At 38.4% G+C, this 22,360-nt stretch overlaps 1 protein-coding gene across 1 annotated transcript in view; it reads right to left on the reverse strand.

The window, feature by feature from the left end:
• TMTC2 (transmembrane O-mannosyltransferase targeting cadherins 2) overlaps positions 1–22,360 on the reverse strand; it is a 292,156-nt gene that overhangs the window by 74,567 nt on the left and 195,229 nt on the right. Inside the window, exons 5-8 of the mRNA XM_074902779.1 lie at positions 19,570–19,655; positions 18,533–18,717; positions 16,401–16,479; positions 5,127–5,248 (exon numbers count right to left, since the gene is read on the reverse strand). Of these exons, the coding sequence (XP_074758880.1) occupies positions 5,127–5,248; positions 16,401–16,479; positions 18,533–18,717; positions 19,570–19,655 (472 nt within the window). The remainder of the gene's footprint in view (positions 1–5,126; positions 5,249–16,400; positions 16,480–18,532; positions 18,718–19,569; positions 19,656–22,360) is intronic.

The following is a 22,360-nucleotide window of genomic DNA, read 5'->3' on the forward strand; positions in this document are numbered from 1 at the left end:
TGGATGTTAATCAAGAAAACTCTTTCCTTCCCCACAGCTATTCGAATAAATTAGAACGTTTGTGTCAAAGATCTGCTAAGAACAATCATTCTGACTTTCTCCTATTATTTTTAGGTGCAAGATATGAAAATATCTGCTAGAAATGCAAGGTTAAGTAGGAAATCTGCTGCATAATCTACTTGCAGTTCTATCCCAGAGGAAGGTAATCAGTGCGTACGTGTATTTGTCAATATCCAAGGAATTTTAACTGTAATTGGGAATTGTATCAAAAAACTGCCTTTCCAGAGCCTGGAACTGACAGACAGTGGGGATATAACACTGCCATCTTGACTTCCATTACAAGCTAAAAATTGCCATCCAGTCAGTTTTTCATCACACTCTGTATTTGATATTACATGATATCACTGAACAAATTTTAATTCTTTCCATGTTTTCACTTGTTACTCATACAGAAAACTTCTGTTCTCATTTCTCCCCCTCTTCCAAGTCCAGATATTTTTATTATAGCAGCAATGGATCTGCTGAAATGAATTATGAACTATTTTTCTTCACTGGATCTCTACCCTGTGTCCAAGGACATTTTTTGCTTGAAGATTGGACAGGGCATAAGCAAGGTCAGATTAAAATCTTATAGCTAGGTGAAAAGTTGAGAAAGATATTCAGACTGAGGCAGAAAGATTGAAGAGTCATACAAAAGTGTACCAGTAGAGCATAGAAAGGAAATATGAAACTGCTAGGGTGAACAATGAAAACAAATGTAGAAGAGAGAAACAGAAAAGAGGATATGATCAGAAAAATTGGAATGAGAAATGGAAAAGAAATTAAAGGCAGTTTTAAAAAAGCATTATTTTAGTGAATAAAATAGAAATCCATTTTCATCTTCAAAATGTGTGAAAACTAAGGAGGGGCTGATGCTCTACCACAGCTATTATATGGGGCTAGCTTAGCTGGAGCTAAAGCTCATATAAACTTGAAAGTCAAAGTAGATTTTGAAGAAAAAGTCCAACCCTTCTAATTTTTTTAGAACTAGCTCTTAGAGGTTGAGTAGTTCTTTTCACATGCTCAAACAGATACTCCTAAAGAAGTGTAATTCAAAGCAAGAGACATGTAATTCACAAAGTATAGGTGACACCCTAGGCTGCCATAGGTTGCTACAACCACCCTGGGTCAAACACTGAATACCTTTTTGTATTAATACCATTACTTGCAATCTAAACTACTTATAATAAAGGATTTAATCAATGAGAGAACTCTTTACTACCTGTTATAAAGTTCCTACGCTATTATAACTGTTTTCTTCCAGCACAGAAGTGGTGATATTTTAGGAATGGATGCAATATTTCGCAAAAAAATGATGCTCTCAAAATTTTTAATTAGAAGGCATGAACGAAATAGCGTGACAAATAGGGCAATAAGCAATGTTCAAGTCAAAGTCTTTGTCCTGGTTTCAATCAGGATGGATTTAACTTTTCCTGGGTTGAGAAGAAGCACAGCTAGAGGGCCGGGTCCCAATCAGTCACTGGAGTATTTCATCCCATGTGCTGTCATGCCCAGGGTATTCAGGTGGGCACCCGCCGTTTTCGGGTTCCGGTCCAGTTGCGAATTATTGCTGGGGGAGGGGGGGGGGGCAGTCACTGCTCTCGGTAAGCCACTGCTACACTTTACCCTTCTCTTTTTGGACTCACTATTGTTACTGTTGTTCTCTTGTTATACTTCGTAAATTCTTTCTTTTCATTCAATCTATGAATTCTCTTCTTTTTGTCCCTCCCCTATTTCACCAAGGAAGGGAGAGTTGAATGGCAGCCCACGTGGGGACTGGCTGCTGGCTGAGTTCAAATTCAACAGTTTTTGGTGCCCAACATGGGGCACTGAGGTGTTGTTTTTTTTAATAAAACAACAAATTGGATAAATGTGGATTGCTTGGCTCCTTAAGATCTTATCACCTCATATGCAATGTGTGTTTCCCATGCTGTTACTCACTTTCCGTGAGAGGTGGGTTAAGGTTTGGTTTCTGTTGTACTATGTGATGCTCAGCTATGATAGCATGTGGTCATCGGTCCTGGGGCTATTTACAGCTGTGTTTGGGAAATTTTGGGGGTTCAAATATCTTTGGAATGTTGACATAAACATAGTTGCCATGCTGTTAGGAGCTAGTGTGTTCCTGAATGTGGTTCTGGTTTTGTTCAGGGTTAAGAAACTATTTAAGAGTATCACTTGGAAACCTACTCCAAGGTTGGAGAATTATGAGTGGCTAGATGTGTGGAGTAGCATGGGCAGGTACCTTGAACACTGGATACCTCTGGTGTACTGGAACTTCACTCCTGAACAGGTGCAGGATCCTGAAGAACTAGTAAAATATTTGGAAAAAGTATGTTGTCACCCAGGTAACTGCAGAGAGGCACACCTCACCGCAACATGCTGGGGCTTAGCCCACACTTACTGAGTGCTATTAAACACTGTTCAGCACCCTCAAGAGGAAGAAAATGGCTCTGGACCTGGTAACCAGGTAACAGAAACTGCAGCCACTACAAGCTCAAGGACAGGCACTGCAGGTGAACCAGAGAACCAACCCATGACGGTGTCAGTTGCTCCCATACAGAAAAAGAAATAGACAAGAAAATCCCCTGGCAGTGTACAGGGTGATGATGAACCAGGCCCATCACCAGAACAGGAGGAGGCAGAGCCAGTGATAGTCACCCAATCCTTGTCCTTGACAGAGTTGTGAGACATAAGAAAAGATTACAGCCACCAGCCAGCTGAGCAACTCGTTACCTGGCCGCTCCGGTACTGGACTGGATGTTCAAAGGGAGTGTCCACTCTACACAGCATGCAACTGATGCCACGTGGAGTAAATAAGTCTCATTAATTACACAATGGGCTCGAATAGGGAGCTCCAGCCATCCGGGAATATTGGAAGTGATCATAAATTGGCCAGAAAAAAAAGATGCTGGAATGGCGCCAGAGAAAGAGGTAGTACGTGCTGAAAAGGCCCCACCATATCACAAACTACTGGATAATTAGAAACGATATGCCCTGTTTACTGACAGGTCCTGTCACATTGTGGGAAAACATCGAAGATGGAAAGCAGCTGTGTGGAGCCCCACACGACGGGTTTCTGAAGCTGCTGAAGGAGAAGGTGAATCGAGTCAGTTCACAGAGGTGAAAGCCGTCCAGCTGGCCTTGGATATCACTGAGCGAGAAAAATGGCCGGTGCTCTACCTCTATACTGACTCATGGATGGTGGCAAGTGCGCTGAGGGGGGGGCGGGGAGTTTACAGCGGTGGAAATGGAGCAACTGGCAGCGCAGAGGCAAATCCATCTGGGCTGCTGAATTATGACAAGATATTGCTGCTCAAGTAGAGAATCTGGCTGTGACAGTACCCCATGTAGATGCTCATGTACCCAAGAGCCGGGCCACTGAAGCACATCAGAACAACCAACAGGCAGATCAGGCTGCCAAGATTAAGGTGTCTCAAGTAGATCTGGACGGGCAACATAAGGGTGAACAATTTCTGGCTCGCTGGGCCCATGACTCCTCAAGCCATCAGGGAAGAGATGAAACATATAGATGGGCTTGTGACCGAGGGGTGGACTTAACCATGGATGTTATCGCACAGGTAATCCATGAATGTGAGACATGTGCTACGATCAAGCAAGCCAAATGGTTAAAGCCCATTTAGTATGGAGGACGATGGTCAAAGTATAAATATGGGGAGGCCTGGCAGATTGATTATATCACACTCCCACAAACTCAGCAAGCCAAACACTATGTGCTTACAATGGTGGAAGCAGCCACTGGTTGGTTGGAAACTCATGCCGTGCCCCATGCCACTGCCCAGAACACCATTTTAGGCCTTGAGGAGAAAGTCTTATGGCGGCATGGCACGTCAGAAAGGATTGAGTCAGATAATGGGACACATTTCTGAAACAACCTCATAGATGCCTGGGCCAGTGAGTGGCTATATCACATTCCCTACCATGCACCAGCCTCTGGGAAAATTGAGCGATACAACGGATTGCTGAAAACTACACTGAGAGCAATGGGTGGTGGAACTTTCAAACACTGGGATGTGCATTTAGCAAAAGCCACCTGGTTAGTCAATACCAGAGGATCTGCCAAGCAAGCTGGCCCTGCCCAATCAAATCTCCTACATACCATGGATGGGGATAAAGCCCCCGTGGTTCACATTAGGAATATGTTGGGGAAGGCGGTCTGGGTTACCCCTGCATTGGGTAAAGGTAAACCCATGTGTGGGATTACTTTTGCCCAAGGACCTGAGTGCACTTAGTGGGTGATGCAGAAGGATGGAGAGGTCCGATGTGTGCCTCAGGGAGATTTGATTTTAGGTGAGAATAGCCAATGAACCAGACTGTCTAATAACCCTGTTATTGCATTTAGTGCCTTGCAGCATCTCCGTGCCACACCCAAAGCCTCAAGCTCTACTGACTGAACCAACTCCGCCTCATTCCTCCAGCCTTATAGACTTTCGTAACAGATGGAACCCGAAGTTATGGTCTAAATAAACTCAGCAAACATTGTGGAAGGATGGGCCATAGACTAAGGGAATGATATCTCTGAGACCTGGAAAATAGGGGTGGTGATTCCTTAGGATGTATTTGGAACCTGAGCATGACATCAATGGTATGGAATAAAGGGTGGAGACTGTCCTGGTTTCAAGCAGGATGGAGTTAACTTTCCCTGGTTTGAGAGGGAGTACAGCTAGAGGGCCGGGTCCCTATCAGTCACTGGAGTATTTCATACCATGTGATGTCATGCCCAGGTATTTGGGTGGGCACCCGCCATTTTCTGGTTCTGGTCCAGTTGCCTGTTGCTGGGGGTGGTGGTCACTGTGCTCGGTAAGCCACTGCTGCATTTTACCTGTTTCTCTTTGAACTCACTATTTTTACTGTGGTTCTCTTGTTCTATTTATTCAATTCTTTCTTTTTATTCAAGCTACAAATTATCTTCTTTTTGTCCCTCCTCTATTTCACCAGGGAGGGGGGAGGTGAACGGCTGGCCTCAGGGCGTCTGGCTGCTGGTTGAGTTCAAACCTCCAGTTTTCCTGTTCTTTTACCTCACCTATTCAAAGGTGGTACAAGCTCCCGGGAGCTGCTGATTAACTCACCGTCAGAGCCAGCAGTTTTCCATAGGTGAGATGGGCTGGGATGTGGTCGCTCTTGGATCGCAGTGATTCCACGTACCAGCGCTCTGCTTCTGGCAGCCGGCTCATTCTCATATAGGCTTCTCCTACAGGGTGAAACAAATACTAGTGAGAATGCCCAAAATTTCTCGAGACTTCTATAATTTATTATCTCATTTATAATTTGCTGTGTATTAAATGTGCAGTGATCCTGAAAAGGGTGAATTGCAATGACACACACACAAATAAGTCTTACAGACACTTGAGTGAGGAGATTGAGTTATGGCCTTATTAGGGCTGAAAGAGCATGGCTGAGATGAAAGTCACGTTGGAACAGAATTGCAAGAGAGTGCTCCAATTGCTAAGTTCCAGTCAAAAGTCTCAAAGTATCAGGAACTTTATCACATCTACTGTAGAAATGTTACTTATTTTCCATCAGTCTACACTGCACAGCATGGAATGGTAGGGAGAATATGGAAAGTGTTTACATTTAATCATGACACATCAAGAACCTAGATTTTCTTGAAAACTAGGAAAGGTTAAGAAAACATTCCTGAAACTACACTGGAGGGATGGGCAAGACATTAAAAAACCTAAACTCTGTATGTAGTTAAATTAGGACATCTTCCAAAATAGTTTAAATTAGAATATAGCATCCATAATTTTTAAATTGCTAGTCTTAAGAAGTTGCATATGAAGTGACTAAAATTGGACATTTTTCAAAGTGAAATCCTTTACTGTGAGAGGCTGAAGCAGACAATGTTGAAGAACAATAGATGAATGGGATGTCAGAAAGCCATATACTGTGGTAGAGATAAGTGTAGTCTTGAAGATTCTGAGAAAGAATTTAACATACAGAGAAAGACAGGCTCTTTCTCCAAGAAGCAAACAATCAAATTTTTTAAAGGTTGGAAATAAGCGATATCAAACAAGTTTGCATTGGTGAAGAACAGCAGCTTTCAGATTAATACCCTGAGTTTACACAGCTCTTTCACAAGGGCTCTATAAATAAATGTGCCCCTGCCCAAGCCAATGATGGGCTGAAAATGCCTACAGGAGAGTTAAGATTAATTCATCATCTCACCAGTTGATTTATTCCAAATAAATGGCTAAGTATCTTCCCAAAATTATGAAGTCACAGTGTATCCAGCGCCATCACTGGAGGATCAAGAGAGGACTGCAGCTGACCCAAGCAGAGGTCAGCTACGGCTCTTTCCAGGTGAGTCACTGCCCACAGTACTGCATTACATGGAAATTAACAGCTGTGAGGGCATCAGGGAGAGAGAGAAGGACCAATGTTCTTTATTCAAGCTTCAAGCCAACTATCACACCCCCAGACTCAGAGGGAATGGTGCCACTCAAATGCTCAAAGTAGTAAAACAGAAGGAATTCTTACCAAGGGAGCTACTTTATCTTGAGTATTCCACAGTGGGTATACAGGATTTTTATGATGCAAGAAAATTGGACTAGGCCCAGTTAGTTGTTTTGGTTTTGGTGGTTTTTTTGATAACTTTGTCACCAGAGGATAGAGATCCCACGCAAAATGTAGCACCTCAGTTTGAGTTTCAGAAGTTAGGGTGCAGTGCATGCAAAATGACCAAACCACAGCCTGCAGATAAAATGAATGTGATGTGCAGTCAGAGTCACACTGAGCCAAGGCTAAGGGAAGCTAATCTGATTTTCATGAGCAAATAGACTTTTTCCAAAAAGGGGTGCAAGCCTGTAAATCTATTAGACCAGGATTTCTAATTCAAGGATCTACAGAGCATTCTGTACTCATGTACTGGTCTTGGATACACGATTACATACACAGAAGTAGCTAACGTTTCAATCCCAGAAGTACTCAAGTCATTCTATTGTTGGTTAGGGCCAAACTAAAAGAACAATTTTTTTTTTTAAAAAAAAAAAAAAGACAAATAAAAAAAAATCCAAACGGGAAAGAAATGCCAAAAGAACAGAAATACCACACAAAACCCATAATCAAGTTCAGGGATATCAATGTCACATGCAATTTTTTCACTATGTTAGCACTCACAAATAAGCACTCACATTATACCTTGTTATGCATAAGACAAAGTCATGAAGTCAAGTGTTGAAAGAATGGAAGAAGTCAGAAGTCAAGCTATATACTCCCCTCAACTCTTCTCCCTAGCTGTATGCTTTATGGCAGAATGTTTAATTATTTGATAGTATACTAGTTTTCAACAGGCTCCTGCTTCATTTAGCATATAGGAAATGAGGAATCCATATTGCCCTTCTTTAAGTGGAAAATTCCAGCCCAACCTGTTACAGCTTTGCAAAGTTTCAAGCAAATAACAACAAGATAATTTAAAAAAGTAATGTAAAGAGCCGTAAGAGATCGAGTTGTTATCTGCTGGTGGTATATGCTGAATGCACTGCCAAATTTCAAAAATATCCAAAGTTCTCATCTATTTTCCATGATGGATTGATATAAGGAGAGATTAACATCTTTCAGAGTACCGGCCAATTCAATTTTTAATAGTTTTTAAGAGCTCAACTAACTTACAAGCTAACCTCCTAAAACATTGAGGGTATATTTGAGTGGTGCATCTAGAAATGAAGCTACAATATGTCAATCTAAACGTCAAACTGTAGAGAAAGGAATTTTATTCCCTTGAAGACTTTACAGGAAATTCTCTGTAGCTGAACATTTTTTTCTGAAGAGTCTACTTTCTGCCCATAAGCTTCATATCGTCAAGAATTATTATAAGCAGTTAGAACATGTCATTACTACAGCAGGAAGTACTGTTGGGGGTCTGTTATTAATTTAATCTTTTAAATGATTTACAATGACACTCCTACATAAAACAAAGTAAACTAATTTGAAAACTGAAAAAGGCTCTGCCACCACCATACTCAAAGACTGGAATAAAATCAAGTATCTGTTAATTGAAGTGTTTATTCAATCAAGTGATTTTCTGTGTTAAGACTGATGGAATTTTAATAAAAGATATTCCACCTTAAGATAGCTTTCCAATAAAGTGACAGAGAAAGCATGTATGAATTGACTTCTGTTATTCAGGATGCATTTGTGTGTCTGAGGTTAAAATAAGAAAAACAGTATTTGCCATTTACAATCATGTATTTTTATAAACTTGCAACATGAATGATTTGGTCATTAGGAAAATAACAGTGTCCATTGGCAGAAAATATGCAAGCTAATGGTACATGTGAGCTGGTTCCTATATTTACTTTCATTTGTAAAATCTTTTCAAAACTCATGTTAAAAAACTGAAAAGTGTCTCACAATTTATTAATGAAACTTGTCCAATGTATAAAGTTTGAGAGAGTTGCATTCTACTTTTCTATTAATGGTAAAAACAAGAGAAATTCACAGCAGTGGAAACCTTAAGACACAAATTGACAGTTATTGCAGTTCCCTAATCCATATCAACATGCAGCCATGTACAGCATGGCCTGCACAATGAGTGGTGGCAAGAAATTCAACAGCTAACTGTAGTAAATGGAGACAAATCAGTCATTCAAAAATTTTTCAATTTTTACAGTTCAGCTAAATTTTCTGTTATTTATGCACCCATTTCTCAGCCCATTCCAAAAGGAGAAACATAGATTATTTAAATGTAACTCCCATTGTAATGTTGTACAAGACAACACATTCCTATGCAACTGAAACACTATTTAAAGAAGTGTATACATAGTTCATTAACTCTATTAATACTTTATGACAAAGAAATGAGAAATGGGCTACCTTTTAACTAAGCTTACACCACTCTAACTAAAATCCTGGTACTGAAGTGGATTTTCTTAGCCATAGAGATAGATCCGTTGCAAGACTACCATTCTCCAAAGTAATATTTCCTCATATTTCCCTAAAATCCTTGGGACGGAAAAATAATCTTTCAAGATAAACAAAAAACAAAACCAGAAAACCCTCAATAAACTAAAACGACAAAACCACCCTACTAAAACAATCTCAAGACAAATTATTTAGTATAATTAAAGAACAATAACAATCACATTAAACATTAATATTTATATTAAATAGTAATACTAATAAGGATCAGCTTGCTATTAGATATTTCCCCTGAAAGGCTAATTGTATATTCAATAATGAAGTGGAATATGAGCTTAATGCAAATCCTCAAAAGAAAAGTAGTTAAGATTTTCTAATACATCTCACATTGTTAAAAAGAAAATGAGGTACCATTTACATGGAAGTATACTATATGGTTCTAGATTAACCTCTCATCTGCTGATTTCAGATATTTTCTGTTTCAGATGCACTTTGTCATATCAAGCAAAGACTGTCTCCTTGCAGGAATATTAGACTTATCAATGAGCAAGTACAATGGAACTGTGGATGTCAAAGCACTGTCCCTCTCTAAGTGTCACATAACCATACTTTCAGATTAAGAACATATGTCCCTCCTGTGGTCCTCCTCTTAGGACCCAAAAAGATATTGCTGAAAAGACAAAAGAAAAATTATCTCTGTAAAGGGTAAATCTGCCTTGCATCATCCTTGTATATGTTAATTATCTGCCATTCAAATTGCTGGATGGTAAAAATGTAATATAGAAAATAAAGAATTTGGCATTGACAATAGCAGAAGTCAAAACAGAAGGGAAAATGGAGATGCACTCTGAAAAGGAAAATCTCTAATATTTACATTGTCAGGATTTAAATTTCATTTTTCCACCATTTCTCTGAATTGGGAACATAAAGACATTGCATTAGAAAATGATGGAGAAGTCTGCATCTCTGTGTACCACAATATCACAGGGGGTTTATGTCTTTCATAATGCAACTGTGCAGCCTTCTTGTGCAAATCAAGGTTGTAGATGCACTTACCATAAATACACTTCCCTAGATATGTAACTTCTTTCTTCCCTTAGGTACCAGTGCATATAATAACACAATAAATCTAGAAGCACAGTTTGATGTTACACTATACTGCTGTTTCAGATATACTGCAAAGATTAACAGTCTTGGTGACAAATATACAGTGCATGCACATCTCTGAAACAGCTGAAGCATGTGAACCTAACAAGCACCAAGTTCTGCACAGATTAAGCATATTCTGTTTGATTTTTTTCCTTTTACAGAACAATCTCCTTGAAGATTTCAAGGAATGCACTGTATTTTAAGAGGGCTTTTTATGGATGGGAGTCAATCCACATTTATTTTGGTTGAGCAGATTCTTATAGGCCTCAATTAGCCAAAGCCTTTGAAGTGATTTAATTAGACCACCAAGCTACTTTTGAATGAATGTACCTAAAGTGGAAAACAGATATAAAGGGCAAAAGAAAATCAGTTGGAACATGGAACAGCATGGACTTTGCACAGCTGTTTCCCGTTGTACAAAGACTTCCAGTGAAAGAAGTATATTGACACAAACAGAGGCATTGAGCTCACCTGAGATAGATAATTTCTTTGTCAACAGATGTGCAACCAGCAGTAAATGACAAGGGTACAAACTAAAAATTCATAACTGAACAAGTGATTGTACTCTTTACTTTCCTTTTACTTTATTTACACACATTTTAAATTTTTTTTTTCTTGTCAGTAAAACATAGACATTATGCTAGCATAGGATTCTTTAAAACAGTCTTAACAGAAGCACTTTCCATTAGAATCATGCCTAACTGGGATCCCTGTAGTCCAATTTCAGTATTGGGTCATATTTTTGTCCACAACTATTACAATTTACTTATTTTCATACAAAACCTCATATGTTTAAAATACAAATGCATTTCAAGCTTAGAGTCTTAGCTTTTTTAGAATATTGCCCAAGAAAAACTCAAGCATTTCAAATTAAATGATAGATCAATAGCCCAAAGAGATAAAATTAAGAAAACCTAAGAAACTGGGAAAAAATGCTTTTCTCAAACATTGCATCCACTACCCCCTCAGCAATCCACTGCTGTAACCTTCATGCCCAGTTTGAATCCCTCAAACAAAACAAAGTGAAAAAAACAGGAGACATTGCAATAAGCCCAGAGATTTATACTCAGCTTTGGACAGCAAATATAAACTACCATAAAAGTCCCAGAGGGGGAAGAATTAAAGTAGCAAGATAGGAGCAGAGAGGGGGAGAAAAGGAAGCACAACCTTTTTACCCCGGTCACTATTGGAGTAGGCTCCATTCTTATTTCCCTACAACATAAAATATACCTATGGAAGGAAAAAATCTTTTTTCAACCAAACTAGTTTCAAAAGAAAAAAGTTTGTAATGTCCATTTAGCAAGAGATTACCAGTAAAGCTTCATGAGATGCACAGGAAGCACACTGATGACTGGAGCTCAGACAAGTGCAGGTACCACACTCTGCATAAGTTATGATGTGGGATATGTATTTCACAACTTAATCATCTCTGGCTTTTAAAAGCTAAGTCTTGCACAGCATGAACTGTAAAACTATACCAGCAAAAGTGTTTCTTGGACTTCTAAACAATATTTAAAAGTAATTCAATAAAAAAGCATTTAATGGGAGCGAGGGGCAAATGGGGTAGGAGTCTTAACAATATTAACAGGTTTGTATAAATAGCCACATCCACCCAAAAGCATAATCAAATAAAGTGATAGTTATGTTATAATCATCAACACAGAACATCTCTCTGCATGCTAAGCCTTTGTACTTATGATGCAAAGCTCTGCACCAGATGTAAGATCTGGCTCCCCTTTTCTGTTCTGTACCTGGCTGCCACTTGTGTATGATTTGTTTTCTGTCCATGTGCAACGTAGCAGATTATCAAGGAGAAATCTAAACTCTAATCCGCGCATCATTAACTGTATTCACTCCTGCAATGTTAGCTTCTTTTGTGACCTGTATTTGTCATCAAAAATGTTTGTAAGGCTTTGCATTAAATGCATTTGAAAACAGACATTCAGATGTGAGCTGGCAAGGGCAGATGAAGTGCGATCAAGACATTTGTCTTTATTACAGTATCTTGCCAATTTAAACCTGAACAATGACACCCTGACATTTTTCTTGTTACTATTCAGTATTAAAATAGAGCCTCCATGGTCCACCTCACACCACTTAACTGGCAGGAGTATGAATTACTGTAGCAGGTGGGCCAGTGTGGTTTTAAAAGCAATGTAATGCAATCAACTGTACAATCTCAGATTTCAAGGAACGCAAAAGACATCCAGAGCAGAGGCTGATCCTTAAACAATCCTAATATTGGCATTAAAGTGTTCAAGATCCCACAGGGACCATTTTATCTTTTGACCCCAGGTTTTAATTGAAACTTTAAATAAAATATATTACCTATTTAATGCAGTTGAGCTGGACTCTGGCCTTTGTAGTGCATGTTGCCATGCCAAGCAAATTAATCTGCGTAACCTTACCATGTACTTTTTAATTTACATCAAAGAAATATGACATAGAGAAATTAAATACCAAGGCAACCCTATACAGCTTGTTGAATAATTATTTTGATTCTAGTTTTAGAGTTTTAATTTTCAGCTGTTTTGGGTTCTTTTAAGAAAAAAATAAATGAAAAGGTTTTACTTCTTGGTACAAAGCCAGAGAAACATATGGTTTCCTTAGCTGAGTTGTTACACACCTGGCAAAATAAATCACAGCAATAGGAGACCAAAATCTACCCTGCAACTTTTCATATGCACAAACTTAGAACATCTGATGCTGGTCTTGTGGCCCTGCCTTTTGTAACGTGAATAAAATGCAAAGTCAAATGGATGGCATGCTTCATGAGGCCCAATACTTCTTTTAAGAGGCAAGTTACTTACAGTTTCGAAGGACGAGAGTCAGCCAGGTACAGGTAGACTGGCAAACCAGAGGAATGAGTTACTGGGCCTGTCAGAGCAAAAGGCCAATAGAAGCAAGCACAGGAAAAGAAGTGTAACACAAACAGGGGAAGCAGGTGGTGTAAAGGCTTAACACTGCTGGAGTGTTAATGCTACCGCACTTGGAATGCTGGAGTTCAAATCTTAACTCAGTTTAAACAGTCCGTCTTCTGTTTATTCTCTTTCAAGTATGTCATGTATACCATACAGGGAAAAAAAGCCTCCAGGAAATCTTCAATGATGTGACTAATTATTAAAAATTAGATGAAGCACTGTTTTCTTATATCATATGCCAATATATGGCAATATGTGTGCCACTGAACCAAGTAGAGCGATTGCCAGAGACCCAGAATACTTTAATCACAATAACAACTGCAGCAGATAATCCTCAAACTGTAACTGTTCTTGGATTTCATGATAAGCTGTGAAGACTTTTTCCACACGTAGAGAGACAGGGAAGGACCCTTCCTTCTCAAGCAGATGGGGAGCACTTGCCAGTTTCTCCCCCTTCCTCCCCAGCACACAGTGAGTGGGCACAGCTCAGAGTCAGGTTCATGCAGTTCCAAGAGCATGAGACAGGACTGGCCTATTTCAGGTCCTCTAGTCTTCCTTTTAAAGGCAAGAAATAGGCAGACAAGTTTACACATGCTGTTTATCAAAGAAATTGTTATAGAGAACATGTTTATAATTTTATCTTGAACTCAAAACAGAAATAAAGAATCCAGTTGGCCTTCTGATGCCCAATGACATGGTATGAGCTGCAGAGCGGATGCACTCCTGATAACAGATGTGGTTGCCCTGTTCTCTTGTCACATCCAGTGCAGAGATGATTGAATAGGGGTTTAGGATTTATCTCGCCCAACTTGAGCTAGCAAGTCTAAGCTAGTCACCTCAGCAACTTTTACAGAAGAAGTATGCTTGAAGGGGATTATTTGTATAATCTAAAAGACATGTCTAAATCAGATGAGCTTAATTATGCTCCAGAGGTATCTTTTTTTTTTCCCACACTATAAAGTGAGCATAGCTACCCAGCTCTGTCATGTCATCTAACCTTTACACTATCAGAGGTAGGAGAGAGTAACCTAACTAACTGCAGTCATATGCACTCATGTAGACACACCCAGGACAGCTTTAAACAGATCAGTCCAAGTCCTGCTGTTAATATAACCGTACTGCATTCAAGTCACTACCCGACTCTGTGTAGCCCCTTGAATTGCCTTTGCAGCACAGCCAACAAGCCACAACTCAGCAACTAGTGTGAAGCAAGTTCTGGTTTCCCTGCAACAGCTACCATCACAAAAGCAAACAAAATACAAATATATGCTACATTAATGATAAGTTGTACTTTATGGAGCTTCATAATAGCCTGCTGCTCTTTGCAATAGGCTGAAGGGGGCTAAGGTAAGCTTAGTTGACCTTAACTTGTTATGCCACTAGGACATCCATGAAGTTCTGGCAGTTGCCTAAAGGAAACAGAAGCCAGAGAATGGGCTAAGCAGTGGAAGGAGGAAGTGTAGCAGCAGCCAAGCCTGGGCAAAGGACTGAGCTGGCCTTTGTCTTCACTATTGCTTTGTGAATTAATAAATGCAAATCCCAGGAATAGAGTGAACTTGGACATCATGGACTGTGCTTATAAAGGAAGCTGAGAAAGGTCTCCTGAACCTAAAAAAGCAACCAGTGGGCAAAAATGTAAAAAACTAAAGAATCTTACAGATCATAGTGGTTCTAAAAGGAGCATCTATTCATGGGAAAAGAAAAGGCAGCACAGTCCTTTTCTTTTGTGATGGAACAACCATCATGCTAGAAACAGCACTGGTTTGCTTTTTCCAATTTCTGCACTTCTGAGGAGCACTTTTTATCTGAATTATAAAATATATATCCGCACTAAAGAGGGCAGTCAAACTTCGGAGGATTTGCTGGAGCACTACAGGACTTCAGCAATCACTACAGGACACCAATAGTAAGCAAAGTTTAATTCACAGAGTGGTGACTGTTGATAACCCCACCAAATTTATCAGCATTTGCTGATAAATGAAATTGATAAAACAAGAGTTCAGCTAAGACTCCCTATGAACAAAAGCACATGCAATAATCAATTGTGCGTTTTAGAGATTTTAGCCATTTGCATTAATATGATAATGCATAGACGATTCAGTCTCCATTGAACTGTATGAACTGTTAAGGCAGTGCTTATACTATTATTGACATTAGGTACTTTGTCCCTGTGACAAGAGAAATACTCAATTTAGCATCTACAGAGATTTGCAAACACATATCATCAGTTACAACTACAAGTTTAGAATATTTTTTTCCTATGTCCAAGTACTTGTAAGAAGGTAATAAAAGATGACTTTCCTAAATAAGTAGAGTGAGTGGTATCTCCTCTCAACAACTGTGTCAAACCAATTGGTATCAACCAATACATTCCCTTGTATTTTAGGCATTAGGAGGGGGGAAAAAAGCCACAAAACCCCATATGCTTCCTGTTGATCCTAACTGTTTCTACATATATTTTTAATTGCTCTACTTTGAACTACTTTAAAGGCACCTTACATCCTTTTCTGTCCCAGATAGGAGCTCACAGAGTCTATTAGGCCAGACACTGAGGTTGCTTAGCAGAAACACATGTTGTTTCAGAGAGCATCCCACTTAAAAACATCTCTGGAAGAGTGAAGAACTTGCCTTCTTACTTACAGATCTGAATACTATAAATAATACTTGATATTATCTTCTTTCTTTTTTCTGTTTAATGTATCCTGTATAAAGATGTGATGGAGAACATGAGGATCTGGAGTTAAAGTTTAAAAACAAATGACCATCTCAGCTAAATTAATGCTTCTTGCAATAGTCAAGGGACTCTGCTAAAATTTCAAAGGACAGATAGGCTGGTCTTGGAAGAAGAATCCTCTCGCTGCAGATGTCTAACTAACAGTACATCAGCAAGGAAATAAGTTTTTGGCACAAGCTGCAAAAACTTCCAACTATCTCTGTGGGCCTGTTTGGACATCTTGTTGGTTTACACAGAAATTTAACATGCAACACCCACACTAAATTTTATGTTATAATCAATCTCATTCCATTTTCAATGAAGTAAATACAATTTCTTCTTACTTTCAAAGATGACTAAATGGGAGTTTAAAAAAACCTGTATGAAATGCACATGAGGTCTCCAAGATAGTGGATGAGAGATTCTGGAGGCAGAGAAAATCACCATGCATTCTAAATGTACAAGTGCTGTATGAACACACTTAAAGATATCCAGTATCTAACAGTTTCATCATTTATTGTGCCCTATTCAGCACTGAAGTTGCCGGCATTTAAGCTCTGAACCTGGTTTGGCTCGTATCTATTGAAGGCAATTATTTTTGTTTTAGCTAATTCATTTGAACACCAGGTCCCTGGCTAAGCTCTTTTGTTTCACCCTGCCTGACTCAAGTATCTTTCTGAAGCGCTTAGCAAACCACTTACCCATCATGTTGTATAAGCTCTGTGGTGCAAACTGCCTTGGCATTTTCTGTATTGCTTCCTTGTAAACCATAAGGGCATCCTGAAAAGAAACACACAAGTGAGACAAATCATAAAAGCAGTCTTTCATACATAAAGTAAAACCAAAGTACTTTCCTTCCCCAAATGAAAAGTGCAGAGAGAAAGAAAACACATCTCCATCATAAATAGCAGAAAAAGTTAACATTTCTCATTTAAAAAGTTTTACCAAATTCAGTGAAGCTTATTGACAAGAGATCAAATTAGTTCCAATATTGCAACTCTTTTTTCCAGATGGAAATAAAAGAAACATTTTTCAAGCCCCTCAATGACTCATGAGTTAGTAAGCATATATAAAATTCTATAGGTTGTCAGAGAACATGGAATAATATCAAACTGCAGACAAACAACTTTCTGATGACTAAGCTACAGTAAGTGACCTAAAAATAAAGAAGTAATTGTCTACTGCCAAGTAATAACAAAACATAATCCTCAAACTGAAACCTGCTTCACAGAAAGAAGAGATGGACTATAGTGTCAAGAAGACCAAAGCTGGATTCCCTTCGCAAATATGCTGTTCCTTGAATTCCTTGATCACACATTTATGATTCATTCAGCACTTATGATGCTTACTGGTCAGTCCGTTAGCTCTGAATCATTTTCTACATCATCCCATCTAATAGTCGCAGTTTGTGAAGGCTGAAATATGCTTGAAAAAAAATATATGTGTATGATCAAATCCAGGTTGGGTGAGACTGCAATGACCATCAGACGGAAATCTGACGGTTTATATTCTTAAAATCCCTTGCACCCCCCAGGCATTGCACTCCAAGTCTACACTCTATCAGCAGTGCAAACAACATGCTACTTTTTCTTTTATCTTTACAGATATATTAGCTGGCTGTGTCTGTGTTTTAACCAATTAGTAACTGCCATCTGACAGCTGGATTCAGCAGACGGATGACAAAGAATCCGTAGAGCTTGTGCATGCCTAATCATAAACAGCTGAAGTAACTGTTGTGGTCCGAAAGCATTATATGGATCAAAATCACGCGTAACTCCTGTTCTGAAGTATGTCTGGCAATGCAAGGAGACAATGACTTTCTTTCAAATACTGCTAAAGGTCAAAACTTAAGTGAATGTCCAGTTTCAGTAATTTAATCAGGGACAATAGAGAGGAATCACAAGAGTCACATTTGCACAGGTGCCCTGGTTCAGCTAGGATAGGGTTAAGTTTCCCCAGCAGTGGAGAGGGAGCTCTAGCCGGGGGGGTTCTTAATACCATGCTGACATCAGGTCCGGATGCAGGAAGAGCGAGGGACGGATTTTGTTTTGTGGTCAGTACCCTCACTTGCTGTATTCCGTGCGGTATATCTCTTGTTCTGTTCAATGTTATTACTGTTATTGTTAGCATTATTGCTGCTGTTGTTGTTCGGTTTATTATTTGTTACACTCGTATTAAATTTTTCCTTATCTCAACCCCGGGGTTTGTATCTCACTCCCTGCCCCGTCCAGTCCGAGGGTGGGGGAGGGACAATGGCAATGTGGTGTCAGGTCCCGGCAGGGGACCCACCACAACAGGTAAACAAGATAGGATGGGATGGGTGCAACATACATACATATTATCTAACCTACTTTAGCAATTAGGACAAGTTATCTGAAAACAGCACATAACGGGATTTTTTTAATCACTGAAGTTTTGAATTGTTCCAGTTGGGTTTTATTTCTGGAGACTCAAAAGCAAACATAATCACCTTTTCCCAACTAAAGAGGGACTTACTCTATTTTGAATTAAATGGCCAGTACACTTTAGGTTGGCTGGTCTGTAATCAGGCTATATCCTTTGCATACCAGCCATGGAGACAAAGCCAAAAAGAATGAATTAACACGTATCAGATGTGACCACTGCTAACTGACACCAGAACATAACACTACTAATTAACATCATCACACTCATGGCTGTAGAGAATAAATATTCTCTGTAAAGAACATCAATCCTGGTTTGGTGAAATTCAATCAATTTGTGTCTGTCATGTATTTTGAAAGTCTGGATAGAAGCAGTAGGCATTATTTATGAAGGTTGTATCATGATACTGTAGACAAATCTGGAGTCTTACCTCATAGTGTCCTTGTTCATGAAAAAGTTTTCCTAAATTATAAAGACAGCTAGTAACAGAGCTTTTATGAGCATGAGGATCTTTCAAATTTTCATCAGGGATCTCTGAACACTTCAGGAAAGTCCTCCTGGCTTCCTCTGTCTTCCCTTGGTTCATGAGGATGATACCAGTATTTAAATAGGCAGCTGTGAAGAGGGAAAAAACGTTATCTTGGAATGGGATTGCATCATGTTTTATTTAATCTGTGTTTTATTTCAAAGTCATATCTGAAACAGATCCCGTGATTATCTATTTAACTTGACTTTTATAGAATATAGATCAATCACTATGTGAAGAGGAACATATAAGTGGTAAAAGTTCAGAGACAAGGAAAGGGAGAGGAAGGAGGGAACACTGGCTAGGCAGGGTGATCTGGTTTGTTCCTTTTATTAGGACTGTATCAAGCATATAGCATCATTGTTTAAAATGTTGCAAAAATATATATATGTTTATACACACATAAATGTATGTGCATATATACATATATAGAAGATTCAATACTTACGCTACAGAAAAGTCAGCAGTATTAATAAGCACACGCTTAATTTTGGAACCCATGGATTATTTGAATTATTATTTGGAATCCTATGGATTATTTCCCATTTGCACCAGGCAAGAAAGGAAAAATGAAAGAATTTCAAAAATATTTGTATTATTCACCCATACCACATAACATAAAAATCAGGGATTAGCTGTAAGAAAAAAACCAAACAGGAGTCTGAAAATTTGGGCAGCGGCATCTATGGCTCACCATCCCAGATCAGAAGCATTTTAGGTTCTACCAGTGCTGCCCAGTGTTAAATCATTATCTGCTTATTCCCTGTACCACATCAAATGCAGTTGTTGACTTCACTTGCTTTCAGCTGTAAAGTGCACAATTTCACCTTTTGCTTTCCAAATGAAAAACTTCTGAAAAAAAAAAATTATTATAGAGTAGGAAGATTTCCTTAAAAAACAATAGCCAATAGTATGCAAGATTGTATAGTTGAAATACTTACAAGCTAGTGTGGGTCTGCTTCCAATTGCTAGTTTATAATAATGCAATGCCTCTGAAAACCTGCTGTTTTCCTGAAGTAGTAATCCTCTGCATAAGGACCAAAAAAAAAAGGAAAAAAGAGACAGGTTACTGCAAAGAATAACTTCAGAACAAATTTTAAAGATAAAACTAAGGTCACAAAGGTAACAAAGAAAATATGCTGACTAGTATTTCAAAGATAGAACAACTATGTTTATTTTTGAGAATTCAGTGGGAAAATTATTTTGTCTGAAAATAGGATTCATTCACAGACATTAGGTGCATCCATAATGACTTTAACAAAGAAGATGTTAAATGCAATAGTTTTGGATTCCTTGGAAACCAGAAGATTCAATTAATTAATATCACAAAGATTTAAAAATCAGTAATTTCAGAGTGCAGACTCAGACCTTATCAACCAGGAGTAGATGTCACTCTTCATACACCTCGAAGTATCCATGCAAAAAATAAATGTATCTATTTCTTTTAGGTGGGAGAGTCATCATTATCTATTTGTAGTTTCCCTAACCTACAGCAATTTTCTCTTCATCTATGCTTTTATCTGCTGATAGCTTTTTGAACTGTGAAGAGGTTGGACTTTTTCCATCTCCAGTCTCTAATCAGAGATATTGTTTTCGATTCTCAGGAAATATTTTTTTTAATTAAACCAGTCAACTTTGGGGAAAGAGTAGGGTAGTTAACTAAAGAAATAACCACCACCTATGTTATTTGTTTCCTATCGCTGGGTTAGGATTTAACAAAATGGAGAAATATATTCTCTTTTTTCCTAATCTCTCTCTCCATCAGCACCACATGGTCTTGCTTTTGAAAATGTCTCACAACTAATCTCAGATTAGGTAGTAAATCACTTTTAATATTAACATTCAGTTGATACCTGCAGTAATGTGAGCAATGAGGGAACGGCATTCAGGATACTTTCTGGCACGGCACCAAAGTTTTTAACTGCTGTCTTGCAGGTAGAAAGAGGTATTATTGTCAGGATAACATTTTCTAAATTTTCTAGAACCTGAATTTTCTTTACTTTAAAAAATTTTATAGACTACAATTACTCCAAGTAAAATTACTGTTATTATGGCATTTTGATCTAGTTTTCTGATGACAGCAGTAGAATTAACATAAAAATAAATGATTGTGTGGTTTGACATTTAAACTGCTTCTTTAAAAAAAACCCTGACAAATTCTTACACACAATTTTGGGACAAATTTATCAAAGAAATTCCATTCTTATTTTAGTTCTAGAATAACTAATTTCACATAATAAGAGGTATAGAAGTTACTTCTTCTATATAAGTTATAGAAGTAACTTGACCAAAATAAATTACTTTGGTAAGGGTACAACATTTGTGCTTTTTGGATTGAAAGAACTTCTATTTATAATTATTACCAAATTAATCTTCTATGTACACTACATGCTCTAGTACTGGCACTCAATTACCTGATACTTTAGGTGTTTGTTTTTTTCTACTCCTCTTCCAGAAGACTGGGGTTTTTTTAAAAGTTGTTCTATTAACAGATATTCTCTCACACACACATTTTTATGTGTGTGTAGTTATATATATAAACCCAAGCTGCTCAGATGAAAGATTGAGTGCTGAATTCCAGAAAATAATTATTTTTTTATTTCTATTTGTTATGAATGTCCTGACTGATCACTGTTTATCCCTGTGGCTTCTGACAGTACAAAATATACTGTATTTATGAGTCTCTAGTTCTAGTTTCAGATTAAACAAAGTCAGGAAAAGGCTTAAAGGAAAATTAAAAAATAGTAAATTTAGTTCAATACAATTAAGGGCTTCTGAGAGATAACTGGCTTGAATGGTAACTCATGAAGGGAGAAATACTTATTTGAATAGATAAAAAGATGATGAACATTGCATTAAACTGACAAAGTATTCCTGAATTTACAGTGAATATTAGAAGAGTTTAAAGAACAGATGTATTTCACTTCCAAGACGAAAACATCAGGTTCTCCCTAGCTTTAAGCTCAAAAAAATGCTGGCATATAAATACGATCACCAACCTCTATTCAATTACCCACAAGATGCAACAGTAAAACTAAAGCCAAACACTTCAAATTTAGTTACTGCTAAAATTAATACTGCCTGTGAAATGTCCTACTTTTAACAGCATGTCTTATAATCCTGGTCTCAAACTACATTATTGCTCACTATTACTTCCACAGGTCTACTGTCTCATTCACCACACAGAAAGAATATAAATGAGCAGTAGTTCAATATTTGCTTTTGTCTCCAATTTCTACAAGTAAAACACCACCACCTTCTTATAAATATTTACCTTTTGAGCAAAACACAAAATAATCCTCAGGACGAAGCTACAAAGTACTGGCTACTTCAAAATTAGTTCAAGAAAATCTTCAAGTCCTCAGGTCCTATATTCATCTTTGCATTGTTGTATTTCATAGCATCTAAGCAATTCCCAGGACAAAAATTATGCTGATTTTCAGCTAGGCATTACATCCGAGAGGCAAACCCGAGGTTCAGGGAAAGCACAGTTTAGCCTTGCTACCACACTGCTCAATCAGTGGACCTGGTCAGCAGAGAGAGTGAAGAAACAGCAGCCTAAGGGAAGGGCCCTGGGAGCAGAGCAGGGATCTTGTTCTCGAGGTTCTGCTGGCTGCTCCAGCAATGCTGAGTTCAGGCAGCAAATCCCATGGTTGACACTGAAAGTGGCTGGCCCTAAAAATTGTTTACCATTGTCACTACAAACATGAAGCAAAGAGATGGGCTCAAGTG

This window comes from Athene noctua, chromosome 3, assembly GCF_965140245.1.
Source record: "Athene noctua chromosome 3, bAthNoc1.hap1.1, whole genome shotgun sequence".
Classification (NCBI taxonomy): Eukaryota; Metazoa; Chordata; class Aves; order Strigiformes; family Strigidae; genus Athene; species Athene noctua.